This window comes from Rhipicephalus microplus, chromosome 6 (genome assembly GCF_043290135.1).
Source record: "Rhipicephalus microplus isolate Deutch F79 chromosome 6, USDA_Rmic, whole genome shotgun sequence".
NCBI lineage: Eukaryota > Metazoa > Arthropoda > Arachnida > Ixodida > Ixodidae > Rhipicephalus > Rhipicephalus microplus.
Window position 1 is genome coordinate 139,919,654 of NC_134705.1, and position 26,372 is coordinate 139,946,025.

General features: G+C 48.1%; 1 protein-coding gene across 1 annotated transcript; it reads left to right on the top strand.

Moving 5' to 3' along the window:
• The first annotated feature begins 212 nt into the window (after positions 1 to 212).
• Positions 213 to 8,115, top strand: LOC142764966 (uncharacterized). Its single transcript, XM_075865513.1, has 5 exons — positions 213 to 460; positions 1,505 to 1,643; positions 3,276 to 3,461; positions 5,113 to 5,395; positions 7,921 to 8,115. The coding sequence occupies exons 1-5, from the start codon at positions 278 to 280 to the stop codon at positions 8,096 to 8,098; spliced, it is 969 nt and encodes a 322-aa protein (XP_075721628.1). The 5' UTR covers positions 213 to 277; the 3' UTR covers positions 8,099 to 8,115.
• Positions 8,116 to 26,372: the final 18,257 nt, after the last annotated feature.

Below are 26,372 nucleotides of genomic sequence, written 5' to 3' on the forward strand. Positions count from 1 at the left end.
GTGGTTTCGGGACGTTAAATCCACAAATCAATTAATCAACACCGCAAATCTCACGGGCAATTTTCACAGCGTAAATTAATGGTCGTTACAGAACCTCTGCAGATCCTGCAACAACACGAACGTCCGCAAACTGTTCCATAAATCTAAAACATAAAAATAAAATCCCGCTGTTTACAGCGGTTTCACGCAAGAAACCTTTGCTCCTTGTGATGTGGTCGTCCCTGTCGTCCCCGTCGAAGCAGCCGTTCCTGTCGTACTGGCGCCGGCGGCGGTGAAAATGCTGAGTCGAGGGGAACAAGAGTCTAAGGAGCCCGAGAAGACCCGCATCTACTCGCAGGAGAGCATTGTGGTGCGCCTGAATAACCCCGGGCAGCAGGCGTCGAGCACTGCGATGAAAGCGAGGCTGCCAGCGAGCGTGTCTGAAGAAAGCGGTCCTAAAGTGAACGCTAGACCTTCCAAGGTACTTTAAAGTGGTTACATATCAGAAGTGTATACATAACAGCACGTTTGACAGTAAGGGCTCCTGGCTTCGCTGTGGTGGTCTAGTGACTAAGGTACTCGGCGGCTGACCCGCAGGTCGCGGGTTTGAATCCCGGCTGCGGCGGCTGCATCGCCCATGGAGGCGGAAATGTTGTAGGCCCGTGTGCTCAGATTTGGATGCGCATTAAAGAACCCCAGGTGGTCAAAATTTCCGGAGCCCTCCACTACGGTGTCTCTCATAATCATATGGTGGTTTTGGGACGTTAATCGCCACATATCAATCAATCAATCAATCAATCAATCAATCAATCAATCAATCTATCTATCAGTAAGGGCTACTGGGAAATATTTCAAATATGTCGCGCAGAAGAGTGACCAATAGTACGCGCCATTTAGATTAGCGAAGTTCGATAGCGTATTTCCCTTTTGGGACGAGAAGGTAAAGGCAGCGATATTAAAGCCGGTGTAGTATGCCGCTTGACGAGATCGCTGCCTTTTTATAGAAACCAGCAAACGTGATGGAACAAAAAGATTTTAACTTGAGATGCTAAGTACGCCGCAGGTCAGTGCTTTTGGGCGTGGCTGTGTACGGCGTCAATGAAATTTTGTGGTTTTACGCGCATGAAAGAAGGCGTGATTAGAAGGCAAGCTCACTAATTATGACCAGTGATATCGTGACATTCAAGCGGGTGCGCAGGCTTTATTCAGTGAAGGGGGGGGGGGATGGTGCGGTTAACAATAGCGTTCCCACCACTTCTTCTGTCTATTTAATTCCATTAAGGTTTTCACAAGCAAAGCGCAGCGCAAAGACGAAGAATTATGGCGGAGGGTTCAGCTCCTTACTGTTTTCTGCACGTGACTGTGAAAACTAAAAAAAAAGTATTTCGAGTAACAGTTTTGCTACAAAAGGATGTTTTTGTACATCCATGTATAATTACAAAACGTGGGTCTATGACTAAGCATAGTGAGTGTGTTAAAAAAAGTATCCCGTACAACAGCTCGTTACACCTGTTCTTCACAACAGGAAGTCGTCTGTAGCAGTCCCGGAAGAACGACTCTGGTTCAAGCCACTAATTTGTTCGTGATCCGGCACTTTCCGGCCACAGGGAAGGATCGCATCGCCACAAGTGCAGCTGAAAAGAGGACGAACCACGGCAAGCGTTGTATGTACTGATGTAACATGGTGCACGTTTAGCATTATTGAAAAACAAAAGAACTTGCATATCGCACCTTTTCTCGTTAGGTGTTTCGAAAGATGACCCCTGATTCGGGAGATTCGCGCTTGGCCTCATCTCTCAAACGACCACCGTGGTGTCCCGCTAAGAATTACTGTAGGAAAAATACGAGCCAGAATAGTAGGGGACCAACAAAGCTATAGTATATTATTTCACAGTGAAAGATCTTTTAAGATGACAACGTGGGTCACGTGTGCGCCGTAGTTGTTCGCCACCACCACCGGTGTCCATAACAACTAGGGCACGAAAAAAAAAAACACGCCAAGAACACAGAGGCGTTCCAACCCGGAACCCCATCCTGGAAGCCGAGTATTCTACTACTGGGTCACTTCGGTGCTTGGAAATCCTTTGCAATCTGGCCTTAGGCAGGCTTGATGTCAGCAATCGTGTTAACAAATTGCGTTAATATCAAGAGTCGCGTTGAAGGTTTATTACTCATATTTATTCACACTTATTTACTCCAATTGACGCGATTACTTTCACCCTCGAAATGCGTGCGGCAGGTGTCCCGCCACGTGCGGTGTGCGGATAGCGCGTGTACAGGCCCTTAACGTATACAGCTGCTGCATAACGTCAGCTGGAACCAGGGATATTGCATTAGGCTTTTTCGATACTCCCAAAAGGAGAAGTTGAGTGGAGCTTCATTTTAAGAAGTGACTGAAAAAAAATAACACACACAAAGTTTTATCTTCCAGTTTTCTTTGATCTTTGAAAGGGTCCCGTATTGCACGTTGCTAGTGCTTTATATGGCATTATCATGACATCAAAGTGCAACGAAGTGTGACGAATGGTTGTAGAACAAAAAAAATGTTTGAAAGGCTTTTAGGCTTAAGCCCATTCCGGTATTTGAAGATGGTATATACCCAAATCACCTCAGCGCATTTTTTTCAAAGCCCGTGATGGTGCCGCTTCAATTATTTGGAATAGCATACGCAGATCAGCCTTCTGTGATTTATATATTCTATTTGCTTACTCATGGCGCCTTCAAAGTGTCCGAACTCAGCCAACTGCACAGTTATTAGGTATCAATGTTGGCGTCTTTGATGACAGATCCATCAGCACCTTGGAAGAAGAAGTGACAAGTATGCCCGGTGATTTCAGTGACCGTACACGTGAGCACAAGACATGTTCTCGTGCTTATGTTTTGCGGTCGAGATATCAAGCTTTCACTTTCGGTAACTTCGCCTATACACTTTATTTCATGATATCACCCTAACGACCGCTTTTAATGAAATAAATAGACAGTGATTAGCACGTATATACGATAAAGGACAAGACTTTTTTTGAGACTCAGGTTTACAGATTGTCCAGAAATCGCGAATCACTTTGCGATGGCAGCATTAACGTGGCGCGGGACGTTCAAGTCCTTGTCAGGTTTGGGAAAAGATGAGGCTTTATTTGTTACAGTTGGTGCTTGAGGATAAGTAACTTGAACTTGACGGCTGGCACGCGTGGATGCGCGCGTGGTGTTAGGTTGGGGAGGAGGCGGGATATGGTTTGTTTCTCTCCGCTTTTTCTCGAAACATATCTGAAGGCGTATATCGGATGTTCGTCTAACAGCCAGGACGACGTGCCGCCGATGCGCTTACCGGGAGCGACGAGCGAAGACGACCACTTCCACCGGAACCGACACGGAGAGAGACCAGGCAGAGTCGACGCGGGGGGATTCGCATGTTTGTACCTGGGAAGCTGGCCCGGTTCACAAACAAGCGGCCGCCTCCGGTGTGTTAGCGGAGCCGCCTGTTGGTAAGTTAAGCTTTGCGTACAGCGTACGGGTAAACGAAAAGACAAAGAACCTACGAATATGACTGCTGACTTCCAACTTGTCCCTTATTTCGAATGACATACATAAATATGTACACCAGATACTATACGCCTCAAACTCCAACAAAGTAGCTAATCATAGAATGTGAGATAGTCTATAAATCTACAAAAACTCAAGAAAAACGTACTAATCTGGCGAAGTACACATGTGTGACTTTAGAAAAGCCGCTTCCTTTTGTGTTGGCGCAGTTGGTATCTTTCAGCATTGTAAGAAAGTTGTATATAGAATATAATGTGTACAGGGCAACTCAACTCAAAAATTTACTGGTTTTACAAGGAAAGATCCTCAAAAAAAAAAACGAATGGTAATAAGGCCTGAGCACACGTACCCGTTGCAGCGCGCCGGCGCGTCACAAGAGTCAAGGATAACTCCACTAGTGTCACGTCACTCCAGCACCTTCCAGGCCTTCCACGGCACACCAGCCGAACGCCGAGTGGCGTCACTGCTCCTCGGAAATGCGCAGCGCGGCTTTCGATAAGCCAGGCGAAACTGCTCAACCTCGGCCAGTGTAGTTCATGCTACAAAAAAAAATGTCACAGCTTTGTCGCAAAGGCGAAGAAATGCACGTTTTAGCAACAGATTGGAAGGACACGTGCAGAATGGCAAGCAGATCGAAACGTGACCGGCGCTTTTCACGCGCAAATGACGCACGAATCGTACTCACGGGTACAAAGGAATGGTACTAAGCGTCTAAGTTGTTGCTTCGCTGCGTCTGAAAAGCGCACCCTTTTCGCAAACGGAGACTGTGCAATGATTGCAGTGACCTTTGTGCGCCCCGTAACTACGACAGAATTATTCCAGTGCAAGCCCAACGTCAGCCAAGGCGTATGATCCTCCGCACCCTACGATAGAGGAGTGCGAGAGATCATCCCCTCTCCTCCTCTCCGCGGGCCGAAGTACGCGTGAGAGATGAGAGCCGCCGCGCGATCATTGCGCCATCTTGCTGATAATGCTGAAAACACGATAGCCGACCCCCCCCCCCCCCCCCGTTATACCTGCCAAGAGCGGTAAGTTGTACATATAGCTTGTCCCGTATAAATAGCCACCTGGGAGGTACCCCTCGGTGGCTCTCATGCTCAGTCGGTAGAACATGAGACTCTTCAAAAAAAAAAAAACACCCTCGGTGGCTCAGTGGTTAACGCCTCGCATTCACGATACGGAGATCACACGCTTCATTCCGTGCACCGAAGTTTTTTTTTCTCTGATTTTTCTCTTTCTTGCGTTTTCATACATATATAGATACGCATACATATACGGTGCATGACATTGACGCCGACGCCCACGTCTACGCCTGCAGCGAAATCCAGCCGAATGTGTCCATATGATCGCATTTAAAAAATATGGGACGAAGACACATGCAAGTTGGGCCGTAGCGGAAGGTCCAAGCGGTTGAGATCCCTGGTCTTCGGGTACGAACTTCGCAGAATAAACCTTCAATTTTTCTATCTCTTTTATAAGGTTGATACTATTATAGATAAATTTCCCGGAATATTTTCAAGAGGTCTAGTTTGTAAAAGTGGGCAGAAGTTAAAAGCACAGCTAATGCACTACTTCTATTCCCACTCTTTACAGGGAAGGAGCGGGCAGTATTCGAGAAGCGCGCCGTGGTCGAGCCACCGGTGACTCGTGCGGATGGCGGAGGCGCCGTCCGCGCTGCTCCCGAAAAGATTGCGAAGACTTCCGGCCACCGTCAGCCGGTGGAAGACGCGGTGTTCTCTCACAGAGACCACATGCTGATCGCGGTGGTCGGTGGAGGTCTTATGCTAGGCAGTCTACTCATTGCCATACCGCTTCTCCTGGTGGTCAGCCACCACGACAAGAACGCCGCCAGTGTTGCCACATCGCAGAAGGCTAAGTGAGTCCTCTGCTGACTTGTGCCTCCCACGACGTTCGTGCACGCTTTTATAGGCATCTGAAAGAAAACAGGATGAATGACGGAACACAATAAAGAAAAAATGAGTGTGGCGAGCTCCACTTTGCGAACATTGTCGAAATAGCGAAGCTGATATGCGCCCCGTGTTCATGAGGCTTACCTTCACGCATATTTGTGCGCCTCTATTTGATTTATTTTTTTACCCAGTCTCGTCACTGGCCCTCTTAGCGCACTTCTTATCGGTTCACCTTTCCCACTGAAGCTCGTCATTGCCGCGCTTAGTGCACTTCTTATTGGTTCAGCCTTTACACCGAGCCTCGTTATGACCCCACTTAGCGCACTTCTTTTTGTTTCGACCTTTCCACCGAGGCTCAACATTAACCCGCTTAGCGCACTTCTTATCGGTTCACCTTTCCCACTGAAGCTCGTCATTGCCGCTCTTAGTGCACTTCTTATTGGTTCAGCCTTCACACCGAGCTTCGTTATTACCCCACTTAGCGCACTTCTTTTTGTTTCAACCTTTCCACCGAGGCTCGACATTAACCCGCTTAGCGTATTTCTTAATGGTTCACACTTTCCAACGGTCCTCGTTAGTAGACCTCTTAGCAAACTTCTTATTGGTTCAGCCTTCTCACCAAGCCTCCTCACTACCCCTCTTAGTGCACTTAATTCCTTTTGGTTCACCCTTTCCCCCGAGCCTCAATACTTCACCTCTTAGCGTACTTCTTATTCGTTCAGCCTTTACACCAAGCCTCATTACTACACCTCTTAGCGCACTTATTGGTTCTGCCTTCCCACCATGCCTCTTCACTACACCTCTTGGTGCATATTTGAATAGTTCAGCCTTTCCAGCAAGCTTCGCCACTATCCCTCTTAGCGCACTTGTCTTCGCAGCTTTAGTCAAGTTCAAAAGTGTGTGCAAAAAGTAACGTACCTGTAAACAACCAGTAAAGAACTTGGAATTACGTCGAAAAACATACTCATATTGACACTCGCATCCACTTGGGAACACACCCCACACACTGCGCTCCTGTGTGGGTTGTATTCCTGGGTGGATGCTTGTTTGAAGTTGTGTTCTTCGAGAGAATTCGAAGGTGCGCTAAATTTGTTCATTATGACGAGCTACTAATTACATCCACAAGTTTTGATAAGTTTGCATTGAACTTCGCAAAGCCTGGCAAAGCGAGGCTGGTTGAACTTCTTGTGGCCGTGGTGTAGCGCGGTAATCAAAGCTCCGCCTGTGATGAGAAAAAAGCTTGTTTGACCGAATAAGCGGCAACCATGGATGCAGATTACGCTCAAAGCATTAAGACTACAGATGTGTTGAAATCGCTGTCTCTGTGTCACGTGTAAAGAATCGTAGCCGTTTCTACGGCTGCTGCTCGGCCGTGGCTTCACTGTTTTTAGCACAGGCACAGGACAGCAAACACGCCTTTTTAACGGACGTCTTATGGCCTTCAACGTACTTGAGGACGACGCAGACGAAAGTGAAAAAAGGGGGACAAACCCCAGCGCGATTGGCAACTGAATGTTTATTGAAAACATTCAACTAGTTGCGAGTCAGTGCTGCTGTTTGCGCACCTTTTTGCTTACGTGCACGTCCTTGTTGTGCTGTTTTGTCAAAAAAGCTCAAGTACGGTTTTCAACTATATAGCCCAGCTTTCAATTCTTCAGTCACTGCTATCTGTCTTACTGCTGTCGTTAACTGCTTTGCTGTTATAGAAAAAGTAAGCATAGCTATGCTTAGGACAACAATGGGTGGAAAAGAGAAATGACGGCGACGAGAAAAGTGAGGTGGTGAGAGGGTAAATTGCAGCTAATTATCACATGCAGTGAGCTTCTCTTGTAAGAGCACAGGTTGAACTAATATTTCAGAATAACGTACTTGTGAGAAAATTCCTGGTGTTCTTGATATAAGGTGTACGCCAAAACCTTTCAGCCAAGCCATTTTGTGAATAGTCAATCCTTTAGTTTAACGAATTATATCCATGCACTCAAACTCATTCTAAAGATCAAATAACGTTTGCTCTCTGCACACTGGCATAGCCTATGTGTACCATCCCCAAACCTTCTTTCAATCGGAGGCGCGCAAACATCGCTCGTGCGTGCAGCACTACCGAGGCAAAGCAGCAGTGTGAGAGACACTATTTAGTATCCGCCCAGTCCTATCATAATTGGGAATTGTTTATACGGTTTGTTCGAAAACAAAAGAACATGAGTGTGACAAAGAAGTGGTAATGCTGAAACACGTTCAAGCCATGTATCCCCAGCCGAGGCTGTAGGATACATTAGAAAGTTGAGGAACTTCGTGTCACAGAACCAAGCTGTGTCACAAGCAGTGCACAGAAAAGTAAGCTCTGAACAACTTTGTATCTTGTAGAATTCCCAATAAAACATTTGATGGAGTGGTATAAACTTTGACCAGGAATGAATATTGCTAAAACATGTGTTTATATCAGTTGCTGATGAAGTATAGGCTTATCAACTTTCGTCTTTTTACTTCGCAGAAAAACCACACCCATCAAGGCTGACTGGCAACCTTCGTCAGGGAAGGCTTACGGACAGATAAATTCCTCGCAAAACAAGCAAACGGGCTCGAAACGCCAACAGCAGCACTCGAATAATCGCACCAACACTGAGCTATCCACGTTATCAACCACTAGTCAGCGCGAATATGGCGACTAAACCCATTTCGATTAAATTACGCTTCCCTCTTATACAGAACGCTCTGTAACAAGTGTTTTGCCTGCTAGCATCGAATAAATTGTTATGCTAGTGTAGAACTTTTAATCATCTGCCCGAAATTTTTTCCCACAAAGAAAAAAAAGCGGGGTAATAATTTAACGCAGATAAAGCGAGTCTGTCGGGCGGTTGTTCAGTTTTGCTTGCCTTCCGAAAGTGGCTGGCAGATATTCAATAATACTGCATCTCTTAGTTGAGGCAAGGCTGCCAAGAAGTCTACTCACTCCAACTACACGCCGGAACTTGGTACCCAAGGTACTGTACTTAAACCATGACCTTCACGATCAACTCTAGCAACGTGGCAATCACAGAGGCTTTGCTATATCATAGCACCCAGACGCTGCTCGGTGCCATCGAAGTTTTAGGCGCGAACGCGCAAAGGTTGATGAATGGATGGATGCTACGAGCGTCCCCTTCGTAATGGAGCGGTGGCCTTTACGCCGTGAATCTCGCCGCACACAGGAAATGCTTAAAGTTGGCCTTATTTATGCCTTGGGTATTCCAGGTACGTCGGTGTCGCTACAGAAAAAAACAACTAAATTAACAGCCCGACTGTCGGCCTTCCACGGCACAATGACCTTATTCTCCCATCTTTTGTTTTGCCCTTTCTCTCTACCTTTTTACCAACAAACTAGACGTGATCCAAACGGCAACCTCATCTCATCAAAGTACTATAATGTACACGGGGAAAGAGCAATTGAATTCAGTGGCACAAACATCTACAATATTTGACCTCTTAACCCTTTGTGGGGCAGTAAAACTAGTAGTTCCCACTTTCTTTTTTGCTACGTTCTAGCTATTTAGGCAAAAACTTCCTGATGTATTGCTTTCAAACATTCAGTACATTCATGTGGATGTTCTAGAAAGCCATTTTGGTAGTTTCTTTGCTGATACTCGCAAGGGGACAGCGCATACACGTGTTGCAAAGAAACTTTTCTGCTTCTACGCACTGTATTCTTTCAGTATTAGATTTTGGTGAAGAAAATGTTCGCCAGTGCACGCTTGGACAAGGAACAAGCTTGTTTCTTAGATGCTGATTCGTATACGCTAAAGAAACATAATACACCTCAGGAATGGTCGACTGCGAATCAATAGCCATCAGATGCGCTACCATCTTTATTTCTATTTCCAGCGTTGCAGAGCAAGTTGTCATTGCCTTTGTATTGACAGATAGTGTACACCACACAATTTATTTCAACTCCAAGGCTGCTATAAAAGCATTTAAGGTGAGTACGACAGCTCCACAGGCCCTTCCGATTGTTCAAAAAGCCAAAAACCTCAAAAATGACTCAGAGGTCTGTTTACCCGCTTACATTGGAATAATTGAGGATGAATCGCTCAAGCTCGCCTTTTAGTTGCCTGCCTGCCTTTTTTTGCGTGTGTGTTCTTACGCCTTCCGTTCGAATAAGCAGCATACATGACTGCTGTCATGCGCTTTACAATTGAATTATGGTGAAATGCCAGTTAGAGGCGTTAGTTAGAGGCGTCTTATATAAAGAAGACAACAGTACTATTCACCTGTGTGCTGTCCTTTTTGACAGCATGCTACCTGGACTGAAATGCTGGTGCCCCCAGATTTGTCCAGCCGCACTTCGCAATAAAAATTTCGGTGCAAGTAGCATGATTCAGTGAAAAAGAAACCGCCATGCTGCAGTCTCGGAGGCGTTGCGCGCAGTCCAAATTTCATCCTACCACAGGGCTTTTCCAGAATACGTGTAGTAAATAAAATGAGTTGGCAAGCTGTATTACGTTGCTGTTTTATATAAAATGCCTAAAAAAGACACAGATGCGCCATAGCCACGTATGTGACCTGCAAGGACGAGTGCATGTCATGATTAGCATCGGCGATGCTAACGTGCAGTGTACAAAAAAAAATCTGTCATATGATGCCTGTTATGCGTATTGTGAGGCCTCGAAATTAGACGGGGCCCAATCATGCAGTTCATCTCATTCTCTTACGTACAGGAACAACATCGTAGATCTAGAGACCTGGTTTCTTACCTTCAGCGCCGTAGTCATTTGTCACGATCTTCACTGGAATTTTGGCAACGACCTAATTCCAAAGAGTGGCCCGACTAAATAGTGCCGCATATAACAGCTGCTGGGGGATACTCCAGTCATGGGATTAGAAAACTTCAACTTGCGCGTGGAACACTAGTCAGTATGTTGAAGAGGAGTGCCGAGGTAAATTTCAAATGCGAGTGTCGATATACGTTGGCGATGCGATGTCATCGACTCAATTAAGATACGAATCTATTACAACCATAAGCAATCTTTCCAGTTTTGCAAAAAAATTCAATAATCCCCCCTCAATCTATCCTACGCTCTGTTCTCATCATCCAAAGTGCTATGCACTGGGAAATGCCACTTCGCTTAACTTCCCTCTATGGTTTACTATGTCCCCACAGCATTGAGGCACCTGTCCAATGTGCTCAGTGTTTGTGACTTGAGTGAATATTGGCCATAATCATTCTAGTGCTTGCTATGGGACAAAAGCCAAATATTGCGTGCCAGTTGATTCTAGGGGTGTGAACGTACACGCATATTGACGGCAACCAATCTGGCGAAGTGTGTGCGCTATTGGGTTTAAGAACGAATAAACATCTTCTTTTAAATATATTGTCTCTGGATCAACGGTTAGTATAAAGAAGCGGTTGCTGTCGTCGGCATATTATACCACTCAGGATATTATTCTAGGGATGTTATGACACGTGATTGCTGATGCATCGAACATATGGATAATCTTGTCACTTTGTATGATCACATAACTCCGTAGTGTAGCAGTGTTGTTTGGTTCTTGCGTCGTTGCATAGCGAATAACACTTTACGGGGCTAAGCTCGAACATGCGGATTAGACATGAGTGCATGTTGACTCGCGTGCATGATGCTGGCGTGATATAAAAAAACAAATAACAGCCAAGCTTTTCAAATCAAGAGATCGCTTGAAAACTCGAGGTGGCTATGAATGTTCCAGAGGATACCACTAAATATGTCACTATACCTTGTCGACGGTCATGATCAGGCTAGTTGGTAGTTCGAAAAACTCTCTGACAAGAAACGCATGTGACACAAGTTCTGTTGAAACAGTACTAGTCGACACCATGGCAATGGGACATAAGCCGCTATACGGGTCGTATTCTTCTCGTCCCCCGTTGTGCAAATTTGTTTTTCGGCTGAGAAAAACTGATATTGTTGTCACCTATTCGGCAAGCAAGGACAAGAATAACTCCATTTGCTTTTGGGTTTAGGAAATATGAAGCTTTGGTAGGAAGCTGTACTCGAGAGGGGATGGCTTTTTCTTTCGAGAATGTAACGGTGCCGACGTCTTCTGCAGCTGGCCGTAGTCATGTCTACAAACATGAAAGCTGCACTCTCTTCAAATTGAATCGCCAAATCAGCTTCTAAACGCCTGCCAGTGCAGTTTCGACGAAAGAAGCTGTTTTTAGGTTCGACATGTATTCACCACAATGACATGCTCCTTGTGATGTCGGCAAAAAGTGCCGAAGATGTGGAGAAAGATAACCGAGGTAGAACACCTTGAAATGAGTAACGTGGCTGCATGCTTTATACTGGCATGACTTAAAGAATGTTGCCTGTAGGCTCCCAAAGAAGCGCTTGGTGGCGCTGTGACTAAGGACAGCTAGCGCCATCTCTGGCAGAAAAAAATGTAAACTGGGGATTTAGGTCGCGTGTTTTTCCTTTTCTCCGCCACGCTGCCGCTCGCTTCCGGGCACTTGCAAGGCTCTCGTGTTTTAATGCGAAATGAACCGCATGAAAGAAATTTTCCAGCTGGTCAGGCACTTCAAAAATCGAATGTAATGAAAGCAGAAATCACGTTTACGTCGTGCAGAAGACGACAACGACACCCGCCATAACGCAAAATGCTTTCCCAACGTTCGCGTCGTTACCGTGTATGATAGGCAGAGGTAAGCTTCCTTTTGTCATAGGTTAAATATACCTAATGGTCTATATGCAGTGCGCAACGATGCCACACACGCCATCGATGACTTATGTCGTCAGCAATGAAAAACATATGATTGTTGTTTCGATGTGCATGCTGGCAGTAGCAGACGCGTACTGTGTGACCGAACGTACGTAGTGTGAAAAAAAAACAGCAAATGTGACACGGCCATATCACCAAAAGCCTGATAACGTTAGAGTCATTTCCTTCATACCAAGTTAAGCTAGCTGCGACGCAGCTAGCTCAGCTTTAATCGCTGCAGAGCAAGTTGGAACTGAAAGAAAAAAAAAGATAAATATATATCTGATTGCAAAGGCTGTAAGATAGGCCTGCATTAATGTACTGACCCGATTGTGTGTAGCATGACCAAAAAAGAAGATGGTGATTTTGATGATGAGAATGGCGCTGAGTGCGAAAATTCAACGTCTATGGATATTTCGTACTCTCTGATCAAGTTCGCGCTCGTAAAAAAAAAGTGTGTTGGTAGCTTATAGAATGCCGAGCTGATGAGATTCTCTCGATGTCCCAACCCAAAATTTCAAGGCGAATCTGAGTTAACGATTCTTAGGCAGTGATTTGCACTGCACAGCATATCGTGGGCAGATGCAGAGTGGCTACCGGATTCTTCTGAGCTGTACTCTCTTCTTGATTCAGACTGTTTGCTCGAACGATCAAGTGTGGGTAGTGCCGAGTGAACGTCGCAGCTGATCGTAGTCTGTTCAGCATGCTTTTGCTGCACCTTCTCGTGGTAGTGGCATTCTTACGCTGGTTTGATTCGCAGACGTATCATAAAAGCGCAGCAAACATGAAACAGAAGTAGGTCGTTTCAAGTATGATAGAAAAGTATAGGTTAATAGTAGATCGTACGAAGGCATGACTTACTATTATTATTGTTCCGAAAGCAGTACATCTGCCTACAAATTTTTTGCTGTCTGATAACAAATTTAACAAAGGTAATGTACATGTTCTTACTGTTGTCCATTTGCAAGATACCATTGTGGAATTTGTAGGGGACATAGCATTCATGAAAGTGAAAACGTTCTTTAGTGGTATATGATACATCTATTCATTTTCAAGCATTATACAACCATGCAGCCACAGCACGAGGATTTCACGCCACGTTAGTGCAGATGTCTAATCGCACCGGAAAACATCTCTTGATATACCGAAAAATGCGCAGACGGCCACGTATGATGCTACTTGTTCCGTCGCCGAAGCCACCATTTCCAGCCTTGTTTTTTTTAATGTGGCAGAACAAAGGAGAACAATCTGTGATCAACCTGCGACCATGTCAATCCAGTCTGGGCCGCCCGCCAGAACCATCTAAAAAAAACTGCATCACCGCAGGACACTTAAACTACCACGAGAATGCCTGCTCGGTTAATCAAAGGAAAATCGATGTCGAACTGCTTTCTCTGAAAAGTCGCAGCGTGGCCAAGGTTGTAGACCATCACGCGACAGTCAATGTTGTTCCACAGAGTCATCACCAACAAAGGGACCAAACAGGACCCAGTCCCCACAACGACATGGAGAACGACCCAGGTGATATAGGCAATGTCGGGCGCTGGAGCCACTTTCGACAAACTTCTAGCGTGGTCGGGTCGGGGCTGACCACAACGATGCAACCAACCCCGCCCACCTGAAGCACTGTCAACTGCTGCAGCTAGCCTCACCCACCAGTACATTGTCGCGTGGCCCATCTACAATGCTTGCAGTCATGGCCGAGTGTGATGACGAACACCGATACTGGCACTCTGGAACAGACGCGCATGCTAGGCGAGCGAAGAAAATGTTGTATCTTATATATATATATATATATATATATATATATATATATATATATATATATATATATATATATATATATATATATATATATATATATATATATATATATATATATATATATATATATATATATATATATATTGTAACGCGGACTGAAAGAGCGAGGAAGAAGAAGAGATCGGACGCGCTCGAGCAATGTTGATGGGGCAGTGACGGTAGAGCGCTGACATTTTTTTCAGTGTAAATAAACCCATCACATTCGTAACAGCTATGGTGGCAGCGGTGCTGGGTGACTTGCCATCCTGGACCCCGCAGCAGAAGTTCTTCGAAGAAGCAGACGCTTAGCTGGCCTACCCGCGGACAACATCAGCATGAATGACACAGCAATCCCATTGACACACTACGCTGCTGCATCCACCAGTGCCACCGACATGGCACAAGGTGGCCGTCAACCTCGACAACCAGACTACTGGGCACCCGAGCCACGAATTTTCTCAGGTAAAACTGACGAAGACGTGGACGCTTGGCTAAAACACTTCGACAGAGTGAGCCACTACTACGAATGGGGCGCACCGGCAAAGCTCGTGAACGTAGTATTCTTCCTTGCCGGGACAGCCTTGCTCTGGTTTGAGAACCATGAACATGTCCTCCGCGCTTGGGATATATTTATTAAGGAACTGAAGGCCTGCTTTGGGGACACGAGTTCCATGAAAAAGGAAGCTGAGCAAACGCTGTCACGTAGGGCTCAGCTGCCCGGCGAGACGTGCACAACCTACATTGAAAAAGTATTGAAGCTTTGCGGGATTGTCAACGCAAATATGTCTGACGAAGAGAAAGTCGGTCATTTGTTAAAAGGCATCGCCGAGGACGTGTACAATTTTTCGATAACAAAAGAAAACTTGAACACTCCTTCAATTTTCAGGCAGCAGTGTCGCGCATTCGAGGCGTTGAAGACCCGGAGAATCCTACCCAAGTTCAGGCGCTTGGACAATGTTGCCACTGTCCGAAGTATGGACGTCGCCACCTGCGAAGACATTCCCTTCCTCGTACGTCGGGTAGTTCGAGAAGAGCTCGTACGACTTCAAGCAGGTGACGTTCACAACCAATGCTCGTTCGCCGCGTGCCCCGAACCACCTCCCTACTGGATGCGAGAGCGCCACGTCGAAAACCGACCACGCACAGAAACTGCAGATTTTACCCCGCGGCTTCCGTTTTCCCCGACGGGTCGTGGCCACCACCGGATGTCATCATCTCGACGTGCCACTGCGGACCTCCGACCGTCCTCAACCAAGTCTCTACCAGAAGATTACTATGCATCATCACAAAATGTTCCTGCAGAGCAGGACCCGTCTCCGCGTACTTCTGCCACCTCTGCTCCTGCTAATGTAAGCCGACAAGTCCCCGTTTGCTACACATGTGGTCTCCCAGGGCATATTTTGCACTTCTGTCCCAGACGGCCGCCTGCACCGCCACGTTTTTCGACGTATCCAGCTCGTATGTACGAAACGCCCTGCCGCCGCGTTTTTCGACGCACCCGCCTCGTATGCACGAAACCTGGACCTCTCACCCGGCCGACCACCGTCCCCGACAGCAATGGCCTAACGAATTTCGCAGCGAGTCCCCCGCCTCCGAGCGAAGCCTGACGCCGCCTCCGACATGGTCCCGCCGGTCGCCGTCTCCGCGTCGTCGGTCACCTTCCCGGCATCGGCTGCGAAACTAACTGGTGCGACCGATGGAGGTGCGGTCGCGGGACGGTCAGTTTCGTAGATTCCTCCTTCTGCTGTGATGTTGATGAACAAAGTGCGTGTGTGTATAGACGGTGTAGATACTCTTGCTCCTGTAGATACTGGTGCTGCTGTTTCGGTTATGAGCCTTCGTTTCAAACATCGTTTCTGGGGTCACAAAGTTATGTTCGCGTGGAATCATAAAAAAACTTTTCGTGGAATTGGAGGCGAAGCGTTATGCCCTATTGGTATTTGTTCAGTTGTACTCACAATTGGTGGACAAAATTTCCGAGTTGAATTCACTGTACTGGCTCGCGCAACTCATGACATCATTTTAGGGATAAATCTCCTTCATGAATGCGGCGCTACGCTTGACTGTGGAACTGGAGAGATTCTTCGACAAAGCACGTTGCCCGCTGCAATAGTTGACGATTTTCCGACTCTGCCCATCGATGCTCTTTTGTTGTCTGAAGATGTGACGATCCCTGCTCGGACAGCATTGTTTGTACCCGTATGCTCTTCTCATGTCCACTCAGGACCCTGCACTGGACTTGTGGAGCCTGATCATGCAAACGCCATCAAGAAGAATGTGCTGGTCCCACGGTCTGTCCTTACAGCCATCGACGGACATGCTTCCTTGTGGGCGCTCAACGCAGCCTCAGAGCCTGTTGTTCTACCAGCCGGATTCAAACTGGGAACATTCGAGGAGCAAGCCACAATTGACGTCAGAATGGTCTTAGAGTCTCCAGCCATCAGTCAGGCTGTGCCCAACTACTCAGCTGAGATTAAACGTATGATCAATAAGTCGTTGCCTTCTTCCGAGCAGAATGTCCTTGAGGAGATACTTACACGCTACGCGGGAGTCTTTGATTTCGCTCAAAACAAGCGTTGTTCCATGTTGCCCGAATGCCGTATGCACCACTGCATCAACATGGGAGATGCTACACCGATACGCCAGAAACCCTATCGCGTATCCCCGTCTGAGAGGCAACTGATCGCCGATCAGGTCAACGACATGCTGCAGAAAGGCGTTATTCAAGAGTCAAGCAGTCCCTGGGCAGCTCCTGTTATTTTGGTAAAAAAAAAGACAACTCTTGGTGATTTTGTGTAGACGCCGTCTCAACGCTGTTACAAAGAAAGACGCCTATCCGCTACCACGCATCGACGATGCTGTTGATTGTCTGCACTCGGCCGCATACTTTTCGTCTGTCGAACTAAGGTCTGGATGCTGGCAAATACCAATGCATCCGTCTGACAAAGAGAAGACTGCTTTTGTCACGCCTGATGGGTTATTTGAATTCAACGTTATGCCGTTTGGCTTATGCAATGCCCCAGCTACCTTCCAGCGATTCATGGACTCCATCCTTCGCGGCCTCAAATGGGAGATATCGATGTGTTATCTCGATGATGTATTTATTTTTGGCAAGACATTCCACGAGTACAACCATCGGCTTAGCGTTGTTCTAGATTGCGTCAAACAAGCTGGTCTCGTTTTAAACACAAACAAGTGTCATTTTGGTGAGCGTCAAGCCTTTGTGCTTGGATATCTAGTCGACAGGGACGGTATACGACCAGACCCGCACAAAATCAGTGCTGTCCGAGACTTCAAGCAACCGTTGTCTGTGAAGGATCTGCGTAGCTTCATGGGCCTGTGTTCTTATTTTCGTCGGTTTATCAAAGACTTCGCCCAGCTGGCTCATCCCCTGACCGAGTTGCTCCACAAAAACGCCCCTTTCCGATGGACCGTTGAGTATGAGGCTGCTTTCGAGCAGCCGAAGTATTTGCTTACTTTCGGGCCCCTCTTGCGCCATTTCGACCCAGAGGCACTCATGGAACTGCATACAGAGGCTAGTGGTATCGGTGTTGGTGCCGTGCTAGTTCGATATCACGACAGCCGCCAGCACGTCATGGCGTACGCAAGTCGTACTTTGACTAAGGCGAAGAGGAATTATACGGTCACCGAACTGGAATGTCTTGCAGTTGTTTTCGCCGTCCAAAAGTTCAGACCTTAAGTACGGCCGGCAGTTCAAGATCGTCACAGATCATCATTCGCTTTGTTGGCTTGTCGGACTACGTGACCCAGCTGGTCGGTTGGCTCGCTGGGCCTTACGGCTTCAAGAATATAATTATTCTGTGACCTACAAGAGTGGTCGATGTCACGCAGATGCCGACTGCTTAACTCGTCTTCTATCTGCGACTGTGGATGCTGATGATGATGATTTCGACAACTACCTGGCCGCAATCTCGTCCAACTTCCCAAATTTGGACGTCTTCCGCCACAAGCAGCAGCGTGACCCTTCGCTGAAACCGATGATTGATGTGGCTCGTAGCTCTAAACACACCACACCATTCGTGATTCATGACGCCCTACTATATTGCAAGAATTACTCCAGCCATGGCTCCACACTACTCCTCGTCGAGCCAGAATGCCTGCGTCTTGCGGTATTCCAAGCCATGCACGATGACATCACGTCTGGGCCCCTTGCATTTGCCCGAACGCTTCACCGTATTCGATAACGTTTTTACTGGCCTCGACTCTGTAAGACCACCAAGCATTACGTCGCAAGTTGTGATGTCTGCCAACGCCACAAACAACCTACCACACCATTGGCCGGCCCACTGCAGCTGGTTAAGCCATTGACATCACCATTCGAAAAAGTCGGCATAGATTGCCCCGCCGCAGTGGTCTAGTGGCTAAGGTACTCGGCTGCTGACCCGCAGAAGCAGGCTCGAATCCCGGCTGCGGCGGCTGCATTTCCGATGGAGGCGGAAATGTTGTAGGCCCGTGTGCTCAGATTTGGGTGCACGTTGAAGAACCCCAGGTGGTCTAAATTTTCGGAGCCCTCCACTACGGCGTCTCTCATAATCATATAGTGGATTTGGGACGTTAAGCCCCACATATCAATCTATCAATTGGCATAGATTTACTGGGGCCCTTTCTCCAAGTCTACCACCGGCCGCCGCTGGATTATTGTGTGCGTAGATTACCTTACGCGGTATACTGAAACGATGGCGGTTGCTTCAGCCACATCATCTGATGTGTCATGGTTTCTTCTACACTCGAGCATACTTCGTCACGGGGCCCCTCGTGTGGTGATAAGTGATCGCGGCCGACAGTTTACCGCTGACATTGTCGAAGATTTGCTACGGCTTTGGGGGTGTCAGTATCGCCATTCCACGCCATACCACCCTCAGACCAACGGCCTCACTGAGCGCACCAATCGTACCATCATCAAAATGCTTTCAATGTACGTCGCAGCGGATCACAAGAACTGGGATGCCGTATTACCTTTTGTTACATACGCCTTTACTACCACGAAACACGAAGTCACGGGTTATACGCCTTTCTTTCTTCTCTATGCTCGTCATCCCCAAAGTTTTCTTGACACCATACTTCCTTTTTCGACGAACGAAAACGCCAGTGTCACGCGGACTTTGTGTCGCGCCGAAGAAGCTCGCCGACTTGCTCGGCTTCGAACTCTTTCCGCCCATGCTCGCGCGAAAGACCGTTACTACGCAAAACACCCGCCCGTGACTTTCGCTACAGGTGATTTGGTCTGGCTGTGGACGCCCGTTCGAAAGAAGAAACTTTGCCAGAAGTTTATTTCTAAGTAATCAGGACCATTCGTCATTACTCAAGGCCTAAGAGACATTACTTACGCTGTTGCGAAAGTGACAGCTCAGAAGCGGCGTTCGCGCAAGACGCAAATTGGGCACATTGCCCGATTGAAGCCCTACAACAACAGATCACTTCTACTCGCTCGTTGAGCTTCGTCTGGCCCGGAGGGAATTGTAACGCGGACTGAAAGACCGAGGAAGAAGAAGAGATCGGACGCGCTCGAGCAATGGTGATTCGGCAGTGACGGTAGAGCGCTGATATTTTTTTCAGTGTAAGTAAACCCATGACATCCGTAACAATATATATATATATATATATATATTGTAACGACGAGAGAAATAAGACACAACGCCTTTGCTGCAGGCCGGCTGTTCTTATTCTGCTTCGTCTTCGTCCTCTTCCTCCTAGCATGCGAGTCTGTGCCAGAGAGAGTTCCAGTTTCGGTTTTCGTCATTACACTCGGCCATGACTGCTAGCGCGCAAAGGGCAATTTTCTCTGGAGGGCGGCACTGGGAGTGCCGTGGTAGTCTGTCATGTGCACGCCTCGAGCTGTCCTGTGGAACTGTCCTGTACTCTGGTGGACGACCCTGGCTGTGTCGAGGTGGTCGTTGCAGGTCGCGTCCGCGCGGCAAGTTAATGTAGTCACCTGGAGAATGTAAACCCAGCAGGTGATACTGGCTGGTGCGGAGTGATCGCATTGGTGGCGGACCATCGCGATGACTACCCCTTCGCTGCTTGGATGACATTGCAGGGACACCAGTATGCAGTACTGCGGCCCACACTGAGCGGGGACGCCTGCGTTGTTCAGAGCGAGGGAAGGTACGATGGGCTATATCGATAGATATCAGCGACATCGCTGTGTAGACTTTGCGCGTAGACTTGCGACGCAAGTCGTGCTCTAGCGTCTTCGCTGATGCACTGCTGGTCGAAGTGGAGGTTTTTGCCAATCCGTCACGTGCGTTCATGTCGACATGGCCAGTTGCCTCGCCATCCGGAGCAACCGTGAACTGCACCGGAATGACTTCGATGGCATCCTCCTCAGGTGGAGTAGGCACTTGTGGCTCGTTAGGGGAGACGGCATTTGGCAAGTTACGAGCGTCCACGCACTCGGCCAATGACGGCAAAGGTGGCAGGGGATGGTGCGGCTCCTTACTATGGGTCAAACTGGCCGTTGTGACGTGTGCTTGGTCTCCGGCTGGTTGTGAAAGAGCCGCCGTCGTCACGCAGCAGGTCAATGGATCCAGGCCATTTGGGGCTGACCAGCTTGGAGGCTGGCTCACTGGCTTCTGTGCTTTATAGGCGGTCCTAAGTTGGGTCAAGGGTAATTGTGTGTCAGGTGTCGACGCGGAGTCAGAGATTTGCCCGGAGGAGTACACCGTCCAGCTTGTCTCGATGATTGCCGCAGGGTACTCTGGGAAGCTGTCCGGGGAGGGGGCACGCGGCACAGCTGTAGGGGGGCGCGGCGCCTCGTGAGGTTGATCTCCGAGGTAGGGCAGGTTGGCAGAGGGTGCAGTTGCCTCGTCGTTGTGCTTCTCAATAGCCCCTTGCTCGGTAGTGGCGAGGGTAGAATGAGAGGTAGCAGTGAGGTCAGACTCATTTCTTCCAAACGCAGCAATGAGCTTGGCGCTCCAGTCCGCCCAGGACTGCTGCCGCACGCCTTCGTACCTGTGCCACGCAGCAGCAGGATTTTGAAGGCGGTCTAAGGCCACGCACCACTTCTGATTGTCGCTCCATCCCTTGCGAGCTCCGAGAGCATTGATGGTAGCCACCCAATCGACGGCATCGTCCTGGAAGCCGCGAAACTCGGGTAGCTCGGAGGCAGCCGGTGGTGGTGTCACGGCAGGCGAAGCTCCAGAAAATAGCGACGCCACACAGCCAAGTTGGTGTGAAAGAGCCGCGAGAGTATACTGGAGCTTGCTGCGGCTCTCGGGGGAAGTTGTTGAATGGTCTTGCGAGGCGGCCGCGGCCAACGCCTCATCGATAATGTGAAGTCCCGGCAAGGCAGCAGGGAATATCGCAGAACTCGACGCTGTCAGGGCGCCGACCTCGAGGCGGAGTCGCGCAATGGTGCGCGAAAGCTCGGTGGCACTCTCGGGCGGCCCACATGCGGAGCCAGTGGGGACGTGTTCCCCGATCAGCGTACTCACTGCTGTGGTACCCTCGGCCGAGGGAGCTTGAACAGCACCCCTGAGCGGCTGAGGTGCCGATGAAGCACTGAGCAGGACGTTGTCGCAGTGGGAAGCGTGAACGGCATTCCCGGTCAACGACAGGCCATGTACTGTCGTGGTGGGGCCGGGGCAAGCCTGCCCAGGAGCCATCGAGAAGGCCTGGACGCCGTCCCCGAATGGCGGCACAGGTGCTCCCGGCTGCAGGAGGGCTGTCGGCTCCATGATCGAGGAAGCGTGAACAGCGTTTTTACGATGAGAGAACCACGCTGCCGATGATCCACGAGGGTACGGACAGGTGGCTTGTGCCGCAGGGTTCACTTGTCGACCTGTGCTCACGGCACAATCCGTGGCGAAGGACGCGTAGACGGTGTCCCTTTTCATGAAGAAATACCGGTGATGGGTATACTAGAGCCGCCGAGGAGGCCTTGGCGCCATCCCCGAACGGTGGTGGCAGTGGCGGCAGGTGAACAGCTGCTGAGGAGGCCTTGACGCCGTCCCCGAGCGACGCTTACCGCATCTGCACGTCGGCGGGCGTCCTGGATGACGAAGCCGGGACGTATGACGTCTTCTTCATCGGCTGCGCCATTGTAACGACGAGAGAAATAAGACACAACGCCTTTGCTGCAGGCCGGCTGTTCTTATTCTGCTTCGTCTTCGTCCTCTTCCTCCTAGCATGCGAGTCTGTGCCAGAGAGAGTTCCAGTTTCGGTTTTCGTCATTACAATATATATATGTTGTTACGTGAAAGTATACGCGAAACTAGGCGCTTGAAGATATATTTACACAGCGCCAACGCGCAAGCGAAGATGAAGTGCTGTGCTCTACACCAAAATCGCGTCGTCTTTCTCCGCGCCTATCTAACCGCTTTTGTGGGACATTAATTGTCTCATAACAGTACCCCCGGGTACTGAAGCACCGTCTCGGTGCTTTCTATGATGTTGCCGAGTGGTAAAGCTTAAGGCGAGATACATGCACAATGTCTTTAGCCAGTGAAGGCCAGGAGGAGGTAGACTTGAGCGGGGCTGTCTCGTAGGTCACATCTCTCACCTTGCGCATTACGCGGTAGGGTCCCGAGTAGCGGGAAAGCAGTTTTTCAAAAAGTCCAACGCGCCTAGTCGGAGTCCACAATAGCACAAGAGAACCCGGAGTAAAGGAAACTTGGCGATGATTGGAGTTGTAACGCTGCCGCTGCTGATCTTGCGATGCGAATAGGCGCTGACGGGCAACTTCTCGTGCTTTCCTAGCTCTGGTGATAGCATCGCGGCCGTATTCGGTCGTCGAGTCGACGGCTGTCGGAAAGACGGTGTCAAACGGTAAAGTTGGATCAAGGCCAAACACAAGATAGAAAGGTTAAAAACCAGCTGCATCGTGGCGTGATGAATTATAAGCGAACGTAACGAGCATCGTCAGCCTGAATCGCCCACTGCAGGGCAAAGACCTGTCCCAAGCTGTGTATGCCAATGAATCCAGTCATTTGCTTCTTATCTTATAATCTCCTTTGCCCGCGTTATTTTTTTGTGTCACTCTCACGTGCTTGCCTTCTCTTGGAATGCAGTTATTCACCCTCAATGACCAAATGTTATCCTGCTAACGTGCTATACGTGCATGTCCCACGTCCATTTCGCCTTCTTGATTTCAACTATGATATCCTTAACTTTATTTGTTCCCTGACCCGCTCTGCTCACTTCCCAAAACGTCCCGAAACCACCATATGATTATGAGAGACACCGTAGTGGAGGGCGCTGAAAATTTTGACCACCTGGGGTTCTTTAACGTGCACCCAAATCTGAGCACACGGGCCTACAACATTTCCGCCTCCATCGGAAATGCAGCCGCCGCAGCTGGTATTCGAACCCGTGACCTGCGGGTCAGCAGCCGAGTACCTTAGCCACTAGACCACCACGGCGGGGCGAGTTCAACCATGCAGCGAGGGGGCCGCATTTCGGGGGTTGAGTTGAAATACCAAGAGAACAGGAGAAGTGCACGCGTGAGACCACCATCAAAAGCTGTCATTGATGCTGAGATTTTGTATCTACAGCATACGGCATTAAAAGCTTGACCGGGGGCGATAGAGTTTTGCCAGCGAAGCCCTTGTCGTGCAGTGGCCCACGGCTAACCACATATGTAGGGGCCACACTACTGTTGCTGCCGCAGACAAGTGACCGACGGAAGAGTTCAGTCATGACGCATAATTGCCAGAAAAACATGTCAAGTGTGTCCTGCCTGCTCTGCGAGATATTCATATTCGATGGTGCGCTCAGAACTTGCTTGACGGCACGGGGCAGCAAGCAGCAAACAGAAAAGGGTAACCTTCAACAAGTGCTTGTGTTTGCTGCTTCATGTACAATCGTGTAAATAAGTTCGGTACTTAACACTGAATATGCCGGGTGAGGAAGGCGAGTAGTTTCTGATTTTTTTCATTACAGCTTTAACAGTATTTCAATACTTATGTAGACGATAATGAATTATGCTAGACGAGTAAAAATTCGTTGTTTTGTCATCACCATCAATATGCATTGCACTGACAAGGAGCTCACGCGCACAGAAGAAGACAAAGAACGAGGTGGCCGGTCGCATGTCGAATACTTGATGAGCTCACGCGGAGAAGAACGTAGCAATCTTGGGCGGCTGCGTTCCTTGTTCGTGCCTGCGGCTGCGTTCCTTGTTCCATCCTCAGGGTTGCGGTCAAGTAGCCGGCGGTTACTTTTATTTTATTTTATTAGATCTACCTCTTGTTCCGACACTGTTTTAGTGCATTGATAAGTGTAACTTCTTATTTCATGTCTGTTTCTTCTCCGGGCCAGAGGCCTGCCCTCTGGTCAGCCTCTGTTCCCCCTCAAGATCTTCCTCTGGAGTTGTTTCTCCGCAATGGAACCCGTAGCGTTCCTGTCGCTTTGGTGCCGACCACCAGTGGGTTCATCCGCATGAAAAACCCCAAGACAATCCAAACGGAACTTCGTGCGATCACTCCCCACTCTCTACTGATAACAGAGGTTCGTCAGTTTGGACGCGGGGGGATACTATGCTGCTCACCAGACAAGGCCTGCATCCAAGACCTTCTGAAGTGCACTACTTTTGCATCACATCCGGTGAGCTCTTTTATCCCACCTCATCTAGCTTGCTGCAAAGGATTGGTTCGGGGGGTAGACGCAAGTCTAAGCCCAGCAGAAGTCTTGGACATCTTTTCCCCAGCAGGTGTTATTTCTGTTTACCGCTGTACCAAACAGGAAAACCAACATAAAGTTCCCACTGAAACTGTAATTGCCACATTCGCTGGAACAGATCGCCCTTTGGAGATCAAGGCATGGCCGCTTATTTATAAGGTCGAAGCTTTGGCTCCCCGTCCGCTGCAATGTGCTAAATGTTGGCGCTTTGGACACAGTACTAAAGGTTGTCGATCGGAGACTCGATGCCGCATATGCGGAGCCATATACGGGGCTGGTCATAGTACTGCTGAGTGTCAATCATACAATAAGACGTGCTGTTTGTGCAAGGCAAATCACGCTGCAGACGATCCTAACTGCCCTGCAAGATCAAAGGAACTTCAAGTGATTGAAATCATTGAAAGGAGACGATGCTCTCGTAGAGAAGCAATTGCAGAAATTCAAAGCAGGAGTCAGGGTTATGCCGGTATAGCAGCTCGTCCACCTCTTTCTATGGATGCATCACTTTCTCACTCCATTTCTGCTATGGTAGAAAAGGTCGTAGAAAAAGTATTAGAAAAATTTTTACTCAATCTGTCCGACTCACTCAATAGTATTATGGATTCACAGATGTCGGGTACATCTGATCGAATAACTAAGCGTATCCAACCTCCTAGTGCCTCAATTAGTAAACCTGCCGAACATCAGTCAGATGTCTCTATTGATAATGAGGCAATGCTTTCCAGTCCTAACACAACTGAGCAGGAAGGTATATCTGATTCAGAATCAATAATTAATCGAGATGTAGATATGGATGTTCGCCTTTTGAAACGCACCAGATCACCCACTAGCAAACTTAATAATTCTTCTCATTCGAAAACAAAAAAGAGTGTGAAGGAACCTAGGACTAAAGCGGACTTCTTAAAAGATAGTATCTTAGATCAAGCAGTTGCTACTGCTTGCTTATCATCATAGGGTACCTTAGAGTACTTCAGTGGAACTGCCGTTCAATTCTCTCTGCAACTACAGACTTATTATATCTAATTTCTCAACATTCTCCAGACGTCATAATTTTACAAGAAACTTGGCTGTCTTCTGATCAAAACTTCTATCTAAAAGACTATCAGTGCTTTCGACTGGACCGAGACTCACGTGGTGGAGGATTAATGTTTTTCATTTCATCCAAAATTTGCCATAAAGCACACTTAGTTTACCAACAAATATCACACGATTATGAAGTATTGGTTCTGGAAATTCACTTTCCCGGATGCGCGCCACTATCTATAGTCAACAACTACTTTCCGGCTGGAATACAAGATGAAAGAGCCCTTGACGTGACTGCGAGTTTTTGCAGAAACAGTTTGCTATTTGTGGGAGACTTCAATTCCCATCACGTTTCATGGGGATTCCGCACTGATTCATCAGGAAAACGGTTGTGGGACTGGACTAACCGGAATAACCTTATTTGTTGGAACTCCAGAGTTCCGACATTCGTTCGATGTAATTCGAGGTCCGTCTTAGACTTGACATTTGCTAGCTCAAGTGTGACAAAATTGTCTTGGACTGTTCTTGATACTGCTACAAGTAGTGATCACTGCCCCCTGGTATTTGAAGTCAGCATTCCTTTAGTGACGGTGGATCGCCAGGTGCAAAGCTTTGTAAACTACTCTAAATTTAAAAAGAACTTACAGTCAACGCTGTCTTCCTTGCCCAATATGGAAACAAATATGAAAGCTATGAGCCTTTGTTCCACCCTAAAGTGTACAATTAAAAAATCACAGTTCACTATATCTTCAACAAAGGGAAAATTCATAT